General features: G+C 41.0%; 1 protein-coding gene across 5 annotated transcripts in view; it reads right to left on the reverse strand.

Annotated features, from left to right (window-relative positions):
• The window catches only part of SRCIN1 (SRC kinase signaling inhibitor 1), a 326,873-nt gene that overhangs the window by 54,178 nt on the left and 254,614 nt on the right, over positions 1-18,081 (reverse strand). For all 5 annotated transcript variants that reach the window (XM_089531790.1, XM_089531791.1, XM_089531792.1 and 2 more), the window contains 4 exons: positions 11,594-11,786; positions 9,888-10,086; positions 7,362-7,455; positions 3,453-4,282 (listed from right to left, as the gene is read on the reverse strand). In XM_089531790.1, the coding sequence (XP_089387916.1) occupies positions 3,453-4,282; positions 7,362-7,455; positions 9,888-10,086; positions 11,594-11,786 (1,316 nt within the window). The remainder of the gene's footprint in view (positions 1-3,452; positions 4,283-7,361; positions 7,456-9,887; positions 10,087-11,593; positions 11,787-18,081) is intronic.

Here is an 18,081-nt window from a genome sequence, read left to right on the forward strand (position 1 = left end):
AAAACTCAGTATCTGAGGAAAGTCAGTTTATCATGCTTCTCAGAGCCCTCTGGAAGAGCAGCATCTTCTCAATACAATGAAAACCAAAGAGCAATGGACCAAAATAGTCTCCCTGTGATTAGAGGAAATGTAAGAATGCAAGAAGAGCCCAGTCAAATCAGACCAAAAGGGCATGTAATCCAGTATCCTGTTTTTTTGCAGTCAACCAGATGATTCTGGAAAGCCCACACAGCAAGGCATGAAAGCAACCGAATAAAGGGCAGCCATCAAGTTGAAAAAAAGGACAGTTTGGGAAAGCAAAGTTTAAACAAAGTTTGCCTCCTCACAAGATAGCCATTCATAATCATGTACATGATCCATAAGCTTATTTCCATGATAAGGAAACGTGGTCTCAAACATGCCTCCATCAAAATGAACTTTCAGAACGTTTGGACAGCCACCAAGAATGTCTTTCAATGTGTCACTTACCTCTCAATTTTGATAACCAAACAGTGTATGCCCAAGCCCAAAGTGAACCCATATAAGGTAATCTGTAGGCATTACAAATGCATTATTAGGTCCCCATCCCCTGGCCTGGCCATGTCTCCCTGGTAAGATGTAGTTGCAAAAAACAAATAAAAATCAAAATAAAATAAAAATGAAGAAACTGTGATACAGATGACATTATTGCATGAGGGATTTTGTAACCCCTACTCCACTTCATACACTGCTTACCTGGAGATGGTAAAGGCACTGCTGATTGATACATGCCAGTATTATGTCATAATTTGAAGGACAGAGATCAGAAGCAGTGACTTTGCATAGTCCCCTGCAAATCAGAGACCCTAAACAGACCAGCAAGAAATATTGACATGAGGACAGAGTGACAGTGTGGCGACTGCATGCCACTTGCCCCCATGCCAGCATCATGCTGGCATCACACCGTGCACCCCACCGCATGGTGGGTGGTGTCATACTGCTTCTTTGGCACAGCATGTAGATGCACTGCACCAAAGAGCTGTGGAAAAGCTGCAGTGGCAGCGATTGTGCCCTTTCTGTGATTTCTTTTTGTGTTGTGTTGTGTTGTGGACCTGCTGGGTTAGGGGTGTGGCGTGCAGTTGCCACATCTCCAACCCAGTGCTTCCAGGGGCAGCACTGAGCCACCTCTTAGGGGCGGTCTATCCAGCCCTATAGTCTGGGCATTAACCTGTCATAGTCTGTTGCAAACTATGGAAGGGAAGGGAAAAGAAGCCACCAGTTTAGATAGTGGGGGAGGTGGAAGAATTCTAGAAGGGAATCAAACACCATAATCATTCTGTTGGTTATAGTTGACACAATATATTTTGCTTTCTAAGTCAAAGGATAACATACAATCATAGAATCCTAGAGTTGGAAGAGACCACAAGGGCTGTCCAGTCCAACCCCCTGCAATGCAGGAACTCACAATCAAACACCCCTGACATATGGCCATCCAACCTCTGTTTAAAGACCTCCAAAGAAGGAGACTCCACTACACTCCAAGGGAGTGTGTTCCATGGTCAAACAGCTCTTACTATCAGGAAGTTTAGGGGGAATCTTTTTTCCTGTAGCTTGCATCCATTGTTCCTGGTTTTCTTCTCTGGAGCAGCAGTAAACAAGTTTGCTATAATCTCAATATGTCACCCCTCAAATACTTATAACAGGGCGATCATATCACCTCTTAATAGTCTCTTCTCCAAGCTAAACATACCCAGCTCCTGAAGTCTCTTCTCATAAGGTATGATTTCCAGACCCTTCATCATTTTGGTCACTCTCCTCTGGACATGCTCCAGCTAGTCAACATACTTTTTGAATTGTGGTGCCCAGAACTGCATTCCCTGACAAACACACTCCACATAGAAAGGCAACTTGGACTGGCAGCTGACTCTTACCTCAACCTTAAGAACAGGAAAGTGTCTTCTATTTGCACTGAGGGCACCCTGTCTTAGGGGATATAGGACAGGCTGTGATGCACAGGGCATTCTGTCCTTCAGCAAAAGGGAATGGCCACATGAGGAATGTTGGGGTTGCTCTCACTGCTGCTCTCCATCATCTGCTTCCAAAAGTGGTTGCTTCACTCTACCTAATAACAGGGCTGGCCATGACAAGCCTGTCAAGGTCAATGCCCTTTGGCTGAAGCGATGTGTCAAATCATTCCCTTCTGGGGCCAAAGGGCTTGAAAACAGGGAGGATAAAGCACCTTGGAAAAGGGTAAGACAAAACTCTAAATCAACTCCAAAATATGGGTTTGTTTGTTTGGCTACTCTCTCTTGAAAATGTTCATCCCAAAGGTGCTCCTCAGTCAACCTTCCTTGAAGGTTTTGCACTGAGGAGAAATTACGCACTTTCCAGTACATTAACTTCTGACAGGACCATGCTTGTCATTCCTTTGACCTCTCCTGCATGCCTTTCACTCCCTCTGTTCTCTCTCTCTTGCTGTTTCTAATCATTTCTTCCTTTCTATCTTTTTGTTATCCTAATGAGCTCTGTTCCTATCTTTTCCCCCTGACAACTCAGCTGACAGCTCAGGAACTATTCTGGCTGTGGAGATGTAGACACAGGAGATTAGCAAGAGATAAAGTACAATTTTTTTTTTTTTGGTGATTTGCCTGCATACACCTTTTGCCAGCTCCCTAAAAAGAAGAGAAGAAGGCCACCCACAGGTTCTCTCAATAGTGAGAAGGGAAATGGTGCTATGAGGATACAGAATGCATATAACCGTTCAAACTGCTTGGGGTGAAAGCAGTTCTTTTCTCAGCCCTTAGGTGCTGCAAAGGTATCATTTTTCTGCAATCAGCTGGGAGTGGAATTAAAATGGAGCTCCATGAAGCATGTAATATACTGTTGTACTATCCAGCAGTGCAATTCCCCATGATGAAGATGGTTCTAAAATGTTTTCTTAGAAGCAAGTCTCATTGAGCAATGGCCCCAAAAGTTGGAAAATGAAGTTTCATAGAGCATAGGCAAGAGATGAGTAATCTCAAGCCTTTCAGATGCTTTAGACTACAACTCCCATAAACCTCAGCCAGAATGGCCAACAATGAGGGATAACAGGAATTACAATTTGGGGAACAAAAGATTGCCTATCTTGGCCCAAGGCTTATAGACTGCATACTGTCAGCAGACAAATAGTTTTGGAGACCACATAAAAAAGAGTACAGAACAAAGCCGATAAGGAGGTTAAATAGCCTGTGACTGTTGAATTCAATGTAATTGGCATGAATTAACTTGTCAAAACCTCACTTGAGGTTTCAAGTACCCGAGAGTAGAAATGTCCCCTCTAGACTCCAAACCTCCTATTTTGCACAGTACCAAATCCTGCTCAAAACAGCAGGCTCTATATGTGGGTATCAAGCTCAATTATATAGAACACTGACTGGGATGCTGAACAGTGTTTTACATAAGACCATTATTAGCTATAGCCATCAGAAAAGGAAACCTCTTCATCATCTTACCTTGTTTCTGTATCCTTAGCAGGCACAGGTGAACTGAATCCAGAAAGGGGACGTTCTCCAGGACCAGGGAAGAGCTCAGGAGGTCCCGAAGAGCTAGGATTCCGTGGCTTGTTGACAGGGCTTTCCATGAAGACCGAGGAGCAAGAATCTTTGCGGAAAGTCTGGCGAACTGGTGAAGACCGGCTTGGAGGCCCTGAATAAGGGCTGTGGGGGCTTTGGCTCTGCTGAACGTCTACTAGGCGGCCATCGGCAATTTTCTGGGGGGATGAAGGGGGCAAGCGAAAGCCCATCCCTGGACCATAGGTATCACTATATATCTGTGCATTGGGTTTGTATAAACTATCTTCAAGTTCTGACTGCAGGGCAGCAGCTGAATAAGTACTGAGGGAACGGACGGAGCCACGCTTATAGAGACCCCCAGGATAGGCAAACGGATCTCCCATCCCAGCCAGTGACTGAGTGGATGTAATGCTCAAACGTCCTTCATGCACCATACTGTAAGGGTCAGCATACAGGCCTTCATTCTTCACCAGCACCATATTCTTCCCAGCCAGGTCTTCATCTGGTTTTACATCCCGGCGTTCCAAAATAGCACTTGGGCTTGGCGAGACACCCTGGGCTGGAGGCAGGTTGGAGAGGCGTTCACTATGGTGTACAGGGCTGCCAGCATAGGAGGGTGGGCGGCCTCCACTGTAAGACATACGGGAACGGGATGGTGAGGAGGACTGGAGCACCGGTGGGGGGGAACCAGAGGTGAGATGGGAAGCAGGGGACATGCTGTTCAGACGCCGAGTGGGAGAGGACTCTCTGGACGTGTAGACCATTTCTCTCTGAAGAGGCAACAAGTTAAAGAAGATGAGACTCTTAAGAGTCTACTCTGCCCAACTAAGCATGTGACACTGGTGAAAAGGCATTAAGTAAAAGAGAAGGGTGAGCAAGATGAACAAATTAAAACCAGTTCTATTCTATCAGTTCTTCTCATGGCCTAGCTCATGCAAAGAAAATATGAGATGTACAAGATGAACTATACCCATTTGGCTGTTCTGTGCATGTGAAAAACATTGATCCTTCCCAATCAGCACCACCACCACCACAACCTAACCCCCAAATATTCACCTAAAACCCTAACATGTAAGGGAAGATGTGACATGTTTTTTCCTCCCTAGCATTTTTTCATACTATGAATTTAATTTATTGAAAAACAATAAATATTGCCCTCTCCTACTTGCAATAATAAAGTGCAATAAATCTTGAAAACATTTTACCCTTTCACCTGATGTGTGAATTAGGTTTATGCTTGGACAGCACTAATGTACTACATGGATATCTCAAATTCTGCATTATTACTACATTACACTCTGCAAATAAGCCTATGTTGTGCAAAACACACACAGTTGTTCCTAAGGCTCATAATTGGAGTTCTATTAGCCAGGAGAGGATGGGCAAAGGAACACTGAAACTTTGCCTCCTGACTAGTGAAGGTGGCCCACTTCTGGATGTTCTGTATTTTCCTAGGAGATGTCCACACTTTTTCAAACTTATCTTTTATCAGCTGTAAAGACTATTATGATTTTAAAAAATGAAACCTGGAAGCTCAAGATATCTGAATTTTCATGGTCTGGAACAATAACAGAAGTATATAGAAAAACAGAGAGCTGTCTTTGAGGTGATGAGGCCAAAACTTCTAGCTGATTGCCATTCTACTCGCTTAGATTTTGCTTCCTCCACAGGGAACAGTACTTCCACCCATCATTTTCTCTTACACTGTCCTTCTTTCTTTTTGGAACATCTTGCCTCTAAATGATGTTCTGATTATAATCTTTATTATTTGGTGCCAAGGCTCTGACTACCAAAGCAGTTCCTACAGCTACATTTTCTGGCAGTGATCAATGTCATGCCCTTCATTATTTCCAACACACACACACACACACACACACACACACACACACACAGAGAGAGAGAGAGAGAGAGAGTCAGTCTCCATCATTCTGTTTTCCTCTCAATCAGTGTTTTCATCCTTTCTTTGTCCAGTCTAATCCCCCAAACAGTCATGGTTGCATGTGTATGTACAGGTTGTGTGCTTTCCCTTCATACATCCTGCTATACACACTAATGACTAATCACAAGGGAGTAGTGAAGGTATAATTGCATTATTTTATGATTCTGACTTAACAAGGGACAAGTACAGTTCTTTCCACTGCAATTATATTGTTTAATAACTTTTATTTTTATAGGGTTGTGGTCTCACTTACTGGTGGAGGAAGAATGTTATAGGGTTCTTTAACTAGTTTCAAAACTGAGTTGAAGACCATCCTGTTCAGAGAAGCGTTCCCAGGCACTGAGTGACTATTATTTGCTATTTGATGTTTTTAATTTGTTGCCTGTTTTATTGAACCCTTTCCTGTATTATTATGTATTATTTATATGTATTATGCTATTATTTATTAGATTGTACACCATGGGCAGGTTTACTCTTATCTGTTTTATTGTTTGTATGTACAGCGCTGTGCAAATCTACAGCACTATTATATAAATAAAGCATAATAATAATAATAATAATAATAATGGCTGAGCTGAAGGCTTCTGCTGTGCCTTATGCATACAAGTGTACAGGAAACAAAAAGAAGCATGGGAAGTGTGTGTGTTTTGTTCCACACTACAGCACCTTGTAGCACTGAGGTTGTTTTTGTTAAATTAATTACAGCATAACTACTTTCATTGTTTTGGAGAAACATCATATTAGGAGCAACTTTCAAAAAACTATACTGTAAGGGTAACTGAACACCTTTGGGAGGCATTTTAAGCTATCATAACATTACATAACTGTAACTAATTACTTTTAAGAAGAGCATCCCATGCTTTGTACAGTCAGCCCTTCTTATACACAGATTTTTTATACATGGATTCAAGCATCCACGGTTTGAAAATGTTAAAATATATATATATATAAATTTCAAATATCAAACCTTGATTTTCCTTTTTTTTATAAAGGACACCATTTTGCTATGTCATTATATTTAATGGGACTTGAGCATACACGGATTTTGTTATACACAGGGGATCTTGGAACCAAACCCCAGCGTATAACAAGGGTCCACTGTATATAGATGTCCATCTAAAGAGTAGCATTAATTTTGTGTAACCAAAAGATGCGATTTTTAAAAAATTAAAAACTACAGATATGCAAATCCTCTGTTAAAAATCCTGCTCCTATGGGCATCTCCTTTCTCTATAGCTATCAGAAGTACAGGATCTTCAGAAAAATAAGGATGATTCAACATTTTGCAAACATTCAAATCCTAGGGGGATTTAAGCACTTCACAGAATCAGTAAAACTAGGGTTGCCTTTGAATGCATTTTGATCTAGAGTTTTTCAATCCTACTAAAGGAAAAAAAGAATGGAACTTAGAATAGACTCCAAGGAATTATTGTCACTTCCTGGAAGTTTGCCAGTCAAAAGAAACTCCTAGCTTAAAATCAATAGCCCTCATGTCATGAGGGAAAGGGAGAAATTCTCCCTACTTCTATTAGTCTAGGGAGCACTAGTAATTGAAAAAGAATGAACCTATGCAGTCAGTATTAAAAACAAACCAACATATTGCTGCATGGCTGCCGAAATGTACTTTCACAATCCTTTCACAATGTGGTGCCTTCCACATTCATGAGCCTACATCTCCCATCAACCACAGTCAATTATCAAGCTGGTTGGAAAAGAGGCTTGTAGATCAAAACATCTGGAGCATAGGGAACGAGGGTTTTCTAGATGCTCCTCATCTGGTTTGTCCTCAATGACATAGGAATTACTTGAATTGAATTTAGTAATCTGCCCAATCTCCTGGTCTACGACATGCAGACAGCTGAAGAAGATAACAACAACTTAGCAGCTCTTGTACAACTTACTGCTCTTACCCGCAAGTCACCATTGGTGATATGGGATCCAGGGAAAGAGGCATAAAGGGGCTCTTTCCGGTAGATTTTGATAATGCTTCTATCCTGGATATCCCTGCAAAAAAACAGGTAAAACAATGAGACAAGACAAGCATGTACACTGGCAGATGCACAGAGGCAATATTTGCCAGCGGCAAGAATCCTTCAGGCAGGTGTTGATCTGCACCTCCCACCCGACCCCTTAGAACATAGAGAATTTGCATATTTACTGCAAAAACTGGGTGATACATACACACACACACACACACACACACTCCCCCCCCCCACGTGTCCACACACTTTCACTTATGGGCTCCTGCATATGGATTTTGTGCTTGGGTTCAGCACTTTTACTATGAATTACAGAGATATTTAAAACCTGCTAAAACTTTGAGGTTGAATCCCCAAGCTTCACATCAGAAGAATTCTGTATGACTACAAATACAGATTCTCCTAAAGGCAGATCTGTGCTTGCTTTCTGATTTATCAAAATTGCTTAGTGTGGGATACACTAGAGGTTTATAAAAGAGGTAATGATAAACCAGAGATGACTAAGGAGCAAGTTGACAGAAGTCTCTCACAATTATGCTCAGTGTGGGGAGAGAGAGAGAAGCTGGAGGTACATTTATCTCCCTTTATAATATTAAAAGTCACCACTAGCAGCCCAAATTAAACTGATTGCCAGGACACTGTGGACAGACCAAAGGAAGAGCTTCACACACTACATAATTAATGGATGAAATTTCTGCCACAGGACATGATACTGGTCACTGCTTTAAAAGAGACATCAAAACCATTCATGGAGGGAAGTTTTATGATTGCTTGTTACCTATAATAGCTAAATACAGGTTCAGAGCCAGTGAACAGCTTACCAGGAGTGTAATAGGAGTGAGGGAATGCTACTGTTAGAGACAAGGCCTAAAGGTGCCACATCCCATCTGATCTTGGAAGCTAAGCAGGGTCAGCCCTGGCTTGGAGACCGCTAAAGAACAACAGGTGTTGTAGGCTGTATTTCGGAGGAAGGAACTGGCAAAGCCACCTCTGAATATTCCTTGCCTAAGAAAAACTGTGAAATTCATGGGGTCTCCATAAGTCGACAGGTGACTTGAAGGTACATGAATGCATTAGCTTACTTGCTAATTAGCTTACTTGCTGTATATAAATAAAAGAAATTATTATTATTATTATTATTATTATTATTATTATTATTATTATTATGTATGCACACACACACACACACACACACAATATTAGAAACAGACTACTGGGCCAGATGGTCTAATTCAGCAAAAGCTTAATATTCTCAACAATTTCATAAGGGAGGAACAGAATACCAGAACTCAATCTAACAAACAACAGGTGTCTGGACAGAGTGTATCTTTTTTTATGAATGTTATACTGAAAGATCTTTTTTAAAGACATATGATGTTTTCCCATCCTCACACCCAATCTACTACAAGTTTCCCATAACGAAATGAAAAAATGTCATTTCATTCTGCACTAATCAGACTTTCTCTGGGTGCTGTGTCCATCTCTGGACACTATACTTTAATGAGACAAGCAAATTGTGCAACTGACTCAGAAAAGGGCAGTAGAAATGATCAGGGAAATGGAGGGGGATAGGGAGTCCTGTGAGACAAATTATGAAAGGAACTTGGCATGTTTAGCCTGCAAAAGTGATGACTGGGGGTGGAGAGGAATAGAAATTTTCAAATACTACATCTAGACAAGAGCAAAGACTTCTCTTTTGATGCCCCCAAGAGCAAGATTTGATCTCGTGGTCTTAAATTATAGTTGCACAGACAAGGAGAAATTTATTTGTGGTTAGAGCTGATTGCTAATGGAACCAATGACCAAGATGGGTGGTTGGGTCTTCCTAGCAGAGGCCTGGTAGTCATCTGTTGGGGATGCTTTAACTCCTAAATGGAGAAGAGAGTTGGATAGAGATGGACTACATCATTCTGTTGTGGTGGGTAGAAAGTCCAGATTCTACTCAGTAATGCAGAATGTGGACATAACACATTAAAATCAGCAACGTTACCTGAAAAGAATTACCTTGGGATCAAGGATGGACATAACAGCATCACTTTTTCCAAAATAATGCAACAAATGGTGGCAGAAATATTTTTCCCCGGTATAACAAGATGTCCCCATCTTTTTTCTGCATTGGCAAGGGTGGGTGGGGGAGGGGAGAGGTCATTTTTGTGGAATTTGGGGCATTTCTCTATCTTTTAGTGTATATTTGTAAGAATACTATTTTTTTTCCAAAAAAAGTAAGACATTATTTTGTCTTTTAGTGTACATTAAAAAAAAATAAATATGTTAGTATCACTTTACTCTTAAAGTAATGAATAAAGACTAATAAAACTGCAAAAGGGATGGAGGGGAAAATAAAAAGTAACATCTAATGCAACCCTTTAAATAAGTAAATGAGGTTCAAAGTTCTGTGACAGTAACTGTCATGCTTCCACAAAGGAATATGTGCCTTTCTTAAAGTATACTTCTCACCTGACATCCTCCAGCTCATAGAAGACATTGCGGGATTCATCCTTAATCAGGATGGCAGTGTTGGGAGATTTGAGCATACCCATTGTCAACTTCTGGGGAAACATGTGGACGATGAGGGCGTGCAGAGTATCCATGCTGCTGATTTCATGAGTGATGTGAACCCGTCTCGTCTCATCTCCAAACTGCAGAAAGAGGATGCCTAGGGACATGGAGGATTACAGGAGTGCAGAAAGGAAACAAGTCAAGAGATGCAAAACACTGACTAACTCAATTCATGCTTAGAATGGTAGAAATGCAACCTTCTGAGTAATGCAAGAGTCTTATTTGGGTTTAGCAGAGCTAAAATACAGAGTCAATGAATCAGGATAACAGACAAAAATATCTGCCCTTGAATGTGAATGTCACACTTATTGAATGCCACATTCACTGAGGTCTTATGTTCAGTTTATCTGGAGGATATTTTAGTGCCAACTTGTAACAGAGCCTAGTCTGTGCCAAGCTTCTGAGATTTATACCCAAAGGAACTCTATGTATACCTATCTCTCCTTAGGTTTTGGACAATTAAGGATATTTTAATTTTGTTAGGTACATGGGAATAGCTAGAAGAGTAAATTTGACATTCTGATCTTAGTGCTGCTATTAGTTGAAAAGGGAATACTGTATTATTTGAATTCTACCAGGATGGTAGATTCATTTTAGGGGGGAATATTCCCTCAACCACCTTGAGTTATCCTCTTTAATAAAAATTACAATTATTAATATAAGGCAAAAATAAATAAGTCAATTAATATATGCAATCGGTTATAGAGCTTAGAAAAGTTCTTTTTCCGGATAACAGCTCTCTCAGAATCTGGGAGTAATACCAAGAAAATAACTTTCCCAAGTACTGGAAATTAGGTACTTCAGATCCCAAGAACATATGCTGACTGAGCTAGGAAGACTACGTGCCAGAGGGCAGGTGCAACACAAGAGGTGCTTAGAGCAAAGTGGAATCAACTGCATATCCTCACTGAGAGCACTGCAAAAGAGATTCAACAAGGGTAACATAAAGGTCAATTTTCACTACAAGGATATCTCCTCTTTACAATCAAGGATATTTTTGATGCATCTGCACTGCAGAAATAATACAGTTTGGCACTGCTTCAACTGCCATGGCTCAATGCTATGGAAACCTGGGATTTGTAGTTTGTTGTGGCACCGGACGTCTCTACATACCTCACAAAACTACCAATCCTAGAATTTCATAGCATTGAGCCATGGCAGTTAAAGTGGTGTCAAACTGCATTATTTCTGCAGTGCAGATGCAGCCTTTGCTAAGAAGGAATGCTTGAGATCTGAACTGGCCTACTCGAGGCAAAGGGCAGGATGGTGTCCTGAGGCAAAAGGTACCACCTGAGACAAAGGGTAGAATGGTATCCACTCCTAATTCCATGCATGGAAGCCAACCAAATTGCCAGCTGAATGTTACTTCAACACTGACAACAAGGCTGCACTTTCACCCCTACATGAAGGGAAGCATACAGGGCAAAGAGGACATTGTGAGATAATATGGTACTTCCAAGGTAGGGCAACACCTAAGGATGAGGTAAGGAAGGGCAGAGGAGAGTTTGCAATTACTATTTTCCAGAATCTACTGCCTCAGGTAGCTGTCTCTATTTAATGCCAGGGCCAGCCCTGCTTGAAAACTATCTCTCAGAGGCATTTACCTGGTGATCGAAGCTTTGTTTGGCTGGTAGAACGGGACAAAGGCAAGCTTTGCCGGAAGCGGTTCATCCTGTTGAACCCTATGGGTAACTCGGCTTCAGACATGGTTTCCAGAGATTCAGCTGAAGCAAAGGAGAGTTTGGCTTGATCGGCCAGGCCAGGCTGAGAACCCTGTGAGTGCCGGGAGCTTCGAGTCTGAAAAAGAAAGGGAGAAAAATGGTAGCAGATAGGAATGGACATTTTCTATCAATAAGTGGCAATGAGCACAGACTGTGAACATGTCATAATTTCCCAGTCACTTTTCTGTGTTTATCTAAGACCTAAATCCAGCTGTCCTCAAATAGAACAGGCCTGATGAAGCTGTGAGAACTTGGTATGTAAATACTTACCGTATATACTCAACTATAAGCTGAGAAATTTATGCCCCAAAATTGACCCTAAAATCCTGGGTCGACTTATATATGGGTCAGTACACTAATACTGGTTAGAAAGGCCCTGAAACCAACAGGAGTTGTGTGTGTGAGAGAGAAAATTTCCCAATCCAACTTGAAATTCCCATCAAAGAAATACTCCATTTGGCTCCCCTTCTTTCCCTCCGCGATCCGTTTTGAAAGGCTTCTCTTCTCATCAAAGAAACACCCCTTTTAGCTCCATTTCTTTCCCTCCGCAATCCGCTTTGAAAGGCTTCTCTTCCCATCAAAGAAACACTCCTTTTAGCTCCACTACTTTCCCTTCTCAGTCCGATTTGAAAGGCTACTCTGCCCGTCAAAAAAACAACCGTTTTAGCTCCACTTCTTTTCCTTCCCAATCCAATTTGAAAGGCTTCTCTTCCCATAACAAAACATTTCTTTTAAGCTTCACTTCTTTCCCTTCCCAGTCCAGTTTGAAACCCTTCTCTTCCCATAAAAAAACCAAAACACCCCATTTAACTCCACTGCCTTTCCTCCCCAATCTGATGTTAAAACCTCTTTTCCAGCCCCAGGAAAGTTGTGTTTGTCGGTCCAGAGAAGGAGAAGGAGGGACAGAAGTAGTGTTTTCCTCTTTCCATCCTTTGTTATAGTCCTCCAGGTTTTACCCTTGACTTATCTGTGGGTCATATCAAAAGCCATTATTTTTACCCTGAAACCTTCCCTCAATGTATACATGAGGTTGACTTGTACACAAGTATATATGGTATGTATGTTCCATCGATTCAGTAATCTGCTCCAGTTGGGACTACGTTTGGCTTGATTGAATTGGCTTTAGGCCTCTTGCTCTATAGGATAGATGCCAGCTTGTGGTTTCCATGGGGAGTGGTGAATCCACGCTGGATTTTAGTTTGAATTTTAAAGACATTATCCCAGGCGCTGAATCAACCTCAAAAGAGGCTCGGCACCTTGGATAGTTCCTTTAAATTTTGCACTAAAATAAAGAATGGAGTCATTACACCACTAACATGGAAGCCCCTAGCTTCCACTGCAGATCAGGCTGCTGGTGGGAGAGCTTTCCCAAATTAAATCTGAGTTCTGAATAACAGGGTGTGTCCAGTTTGTGCTCTGCATCTTCTTTGCAAGCTAGACCCAGCCCAGGTCTACCTTACAATATTTGGCAATGCAGGGCTTTTAAAAAGCCAATATTTTCTTAATTCATAGCATTACAGTTAGTGCACTGTTTCAGTACCCTCAGTTTACAATACTTTTTTTTTCTTTTCTTTTTAAAAATAGAACAGTTCAAGATGATGCTTTTATCATCACATTTCATTCACATAATTTGAGATGGGCCCAGATTTCACTCTATTGTATTTGTAATTAAACTTTGGGGCGGTGGTATAATACTTTTAGCCTAAAAATTCCAGAATCTCCCAGAAGGTCCAGGCAGCACTATCAATTACCAGGATGGCTTCTGTGAGTTGTAGGCTAAAAACTACATTTCCCCCCAAGCTCTGTTACAGCTGTGATTGATAGAGTGAAAACATGAGAGTGTTCCTGTACCTTTAATGGTTGTGCAGGAATTACAGCAGGTGTCACTTGCACTCTACAAAGTATAGTGACCCCCTCCAGTTTTCAGTCTGGCAACTTGACCCTTCTGTGATTTTCCTCTGTTTTTTTCCCCCTATCTTTTTTTCTTAACACTTTTTTTGAGAGAGCATGATGGAATGGCTGCATAGTTTCTTTTGACTGGTACTATCAAGAGTGGTCTGTTTGGAAGCACCCTTATTTACATGATTGTAAATTACTTAAAGTGTCATAAAGTCCAGGAGCAGAACACCTCCCTTAAAAAATTATGTAAAAACTGCACACACACACACACACACACACACACACACACACACACGGAAACCCCAGAGGTAACTGCAGGAAAGAAGATTCCACTACAACATTAGGAGGAACTTCCTGACAGTAAGGGCTGTTCAACAGTGGAACAAACTCCCTCAGAGTGTAGTGGAGTCTCCTTCCTTAGAGGTCTTCAAACAGAGGCTGGATGGCCATCTGTCGAGGATGCTTTGATTTAGATTTCTTGCATGGCAGGGGGTTGGACTGGATGGCCCTTGAAGTCTCTTCCAACTCTACGATTCTATGATTCTATCTATCCTAATCTCTGACCTTGGATTTGGAGATCAGAATAAAGATGCAAGATCTAACCACTTTAATTGGTAGATTTATCAATGAACACTTTATTTAATTAATTGATAGGATATGGTTAATTTCAATCATTGGGGCTTTGCATTAATATCATGGCTATTTGGTTTTTGTGTATCACTATAACATGGATTCAGAAAGAGAAGATTAAAGATGTGCTCCTCTTCCTAAAATTGGAATTGCTGTTGTTTAAATCTATGCTACATTTTATGCTTCCTACAATATTTCAAAAACAGTATCCTATACAGTACTGAGGTTTTGGCTTGGTGCAGATTTATATAAATGTAATCAATTAAAATGACTTATCTATTTAAAAGGCAGATTTCTAATCAAGTTGGGACTCTTTAATTGGTCAACAGCCCTTATTCATAATGAGCTTCTGCTTCATAGAAAGAGTCCAGCTAAATTAATTTAGTAATCAAGCTATCATACAATTTGTTCTGAAAGCCACCTGGTGATGAAGATTACAGACACTTATACACATATACCTGTTGGCAATTTGTTCAAGTATGCTGTCAGCACTCACAATTACCTTGGGTCTCCTTTCTTCTCTTCCTTAGTCAGTTTTGGCTGTTAAAACATCCTGTCATTTGGCTACAGTGCCTTTCTAATTTGCTTAAGGTTGCTTTTAAACATCTGCATTTAAAAATAAGTGTAGCTTAGATTTTAATTTCAGATCATTTTTTATAAGTACTTGCCAAAATTTGCTTTTTTTCATACTTGCAATGGGTACAACTTTAATGGGAAGACTTTTAAATTTAAAAACAATTGGCGTGTGTACAAATACAAACTGAAAATAACAGATTTGGAATCCAGGTCCTAGTTTCATAAAAGTCTGGGTTTGAATCCTATCATATTCAACCATGTTAACATCAAACAGGGCTGCTACCTGATATAAACTAATTTCTGGCACCTAGAAGCAATATGATCTTTTGCTGTACCTATCAAATCTGGATGGAACAAATATATATACATTTGTTTCAATTTGCTTTTAACTAAAAGAATTGACAGTTTGCAAAGTTTACCATATTTGAGATGGAAAGTACTAGACATTTTAAAAAAATCAGCTGGAGAAGAAAAATCAGACTGGCAGGTTTTCTCATACTTATTTAGCAATACAGAATTTTGTTTCTGTACAGAATTTTGTTTTTATTTTGTTTGCAAAAAGACCTGATGGCGCAGTGGTCAAATGTCAGTACTGCAGCCACAAGGTTGTGAGTTCAATCCCAGGCAGGGCTCCAAAGTCCAATCAGCCTTCCATCCTTTTGTAGGTCGGTGAAATGAGTACGCAGCTTGTTGGGGACAATTGGCTTATACAATATAAACGGCTTAGGGAGTTCTAGTTCACTGATAAGCAGTATAAAAATCTACTTGCTATTCATATTGTTTCTAATCATGGGGATGCAATTCTTCACTAATTTCATTCTGGAAGGAAGGAGGGAAGGAAGGAAGGAGTGATTAAAAAAAATGCAGCTTTCAAAGATTGTTGACAATTTGGGGCATTCTGTGCAAAATTTGCCCATGGGTTTTGATTTACTTGCATAAAACAGCATTTTCTACATTGGAAACTGCTCTGAAAATGCTGTTTCCTGAGCAAGAACCATCAATTCTTGAATTCTGCACAGAATAAGGCAAAGACAACTCATTAGAAAAGATAATAATGCCTGGAAATAGAGGAGGCAGTAAGAAAAGGGGAAGACCACATTATAGGTGGATGATCTAGTTAAGGAATCTATGGCCTTGAGGTTGCATAACAGAATGTTTTGGAGAGCTTTCATTCACCCGGTTGCCATAAGGTGATGCCTATTAGATCACAATTAACAGCAGCAAGAAAGTCCCAAATTTCCAATATTTTCATCAGACCAGAATTATTTTTTTCGGGTTTCTCAACACTCAAGAAAACCAAGCCTGAAGAATTTTTTAAAATATTTTTGAATATTATTTCTATTTCTGTTCATAAATCAACCAGATGACTCTGGAGAGCCTCTAAGCAGGACATGGAGATAACATCTCCATGTTATTTATACTGGTATTTAGTTACTGCTTCTAAACTTGCAGAATGCATATATAGCCTGCCCTCCCCAACCGTGGGCTTGCCATCTGCGGATTTAAGCATCTGCAGATGGCAAGCCCCATTGCCCCTAACATCCACATGTGCAGTTGGCAACAGTGGAGCAGTAGTATGCACATGTGCACCACTGAAAACTTGAGGTCCCATGGTTTTTTTCATCCTCAGGGGGCCGGAGCGGAACACTCGCAGATACTAAGGGCTGACTTTTTCATCAGGACTAGCAGCTACCATTTCTCCATTAATTTCTTCAAAAAACTATGTAAGCTAGATGCCTTCACTTACTATGGCAGCAAATTCCACAAATTAACTATATGTTGTCACCTAGGTACTATACAACATCTTGCAGACTTTGAAAAAATCAACTTTCTGGAATACAGCTACCAGAATCATCCAACCAGCAGGCTTTTCTGTGTTATGGTCTCTTGTGTTTTAAAGCCAGCTCATCCCTACAAGCACCAAACTGGTGAGGACAAAGTTGATGAAGTGCAAATCTATTTACAAGGAAGCAACCTAGTCTGTCATTTCTATGTCCCTTATTGAAATTTCACCAAAGCCTCATTGAAGCTTTGAGAAGCATTGCAGGGGAACTGAGTAGCTCTCTATGGGCAAAGACAGACGCATATCAAAAAGAGGCTCACTGCACAGTGAAAGCACTTTGAGCTCTCTTTTGAACATGCATCAGAAGCACAGCAGCCTGCTGAATGCTGTTGTGCTGCAGGCACTGACTGGTCACTTGGTTGTTACCTCCCCTCTTTCCTTCTTCTGTTGGGGGAACAAAAGCACTGGCAGCCATTTGCCAGAGACACAAGGACGTTGCCCTGTTCAGGTGCAAGGCACTTCATGTGCTTCCAGATGGATGCCTCCTGGTGGTACCAATCAAAAGATATTGCACAGCTACTTTCTTTTTCTGTCTTTAATGGATTTCTTTGTAGAAAGAAAAAAGATGCAGCTGCGAGAAAACCCAGGAGAGTTACAAATGGAAGACAACAACAACAACATCCAGACCCCAGTATCAGAAGCAGTATGCCTCTGTATTTAGGTTGCCAGAGAATGCATGTTGTTAAGTGCAGTGGTGCTCATGGCCTGCTCCTGGGCTTCCCAATTGCAACTGGTGGGTCAATGTATTAACAGAATGCGTGACTAGATATGCCTTTAGGGTGATTCAGCATGACTCTTATTATGTTCTTAGGAGGCAAGACAGTTGGACAATAAAGTTGCCCTTTCTCTCCTGGCAGTATTAGAAGCAGTGGGAGAGAGGAAGGGCCAGGAGACTGAATTGTTCTGTGCACAAAAGGAGACGTGTGTAAGGGAGTATCTTTCCCTCTCCTGCTCCTTTACTTTCTGTCTTGCTTCCTCGCCCCACCTGTTTCTGGGAAACATATGGCCTGCCACCTCTTCTCACTGCATGCAGAAATGGCCTCCTGTATCCTAGATCAGCCCACGTGTCTGTGGATAACTTGATAGCCCTTGTACTGTTTTCTCCTGCACCACTGATAACAACAGGTATGGCAAATTTAGCAGATAGACCTCTGAAACTACAGGAGGTTGCCTATCCACCATTGCTGGGAAAACAGCTCCTGGGAGGCATAAAGGGACTTATTGTGATTCTAGCGAGGTTTATGATGGCATGGAGTGGGCAAAAGTAATGGGCAAGAGTCCCAGCAGTAAAAATGGTAATGTGCCAAGAGTCCCATTTCACATGAAAGGCCATAAATTCTCCTAATATAGAGGTGCCATTGGCACAGTTAGTCACAAGGGGGTAAGACTGCTGCTGTGGGCACTGCACTAAAACAGCACACTT

Source organism: Sceloporus occidentalis, unplaced genomic scaffold (assembly GCF_023333645.1).
Source record: "Sceloporus occidentalis isolate IW3139 unplaced genomic scaffold, rSceOcc1.0.p SCAF_7, whole genome shotgun sequence".
Lineage (NCBI taxonomy): Eukaryota > Metazoa > Chordata > Lepidosauria > Squamata > Phrynosomatidae > Sceloporus > Sceloporus occidentalis.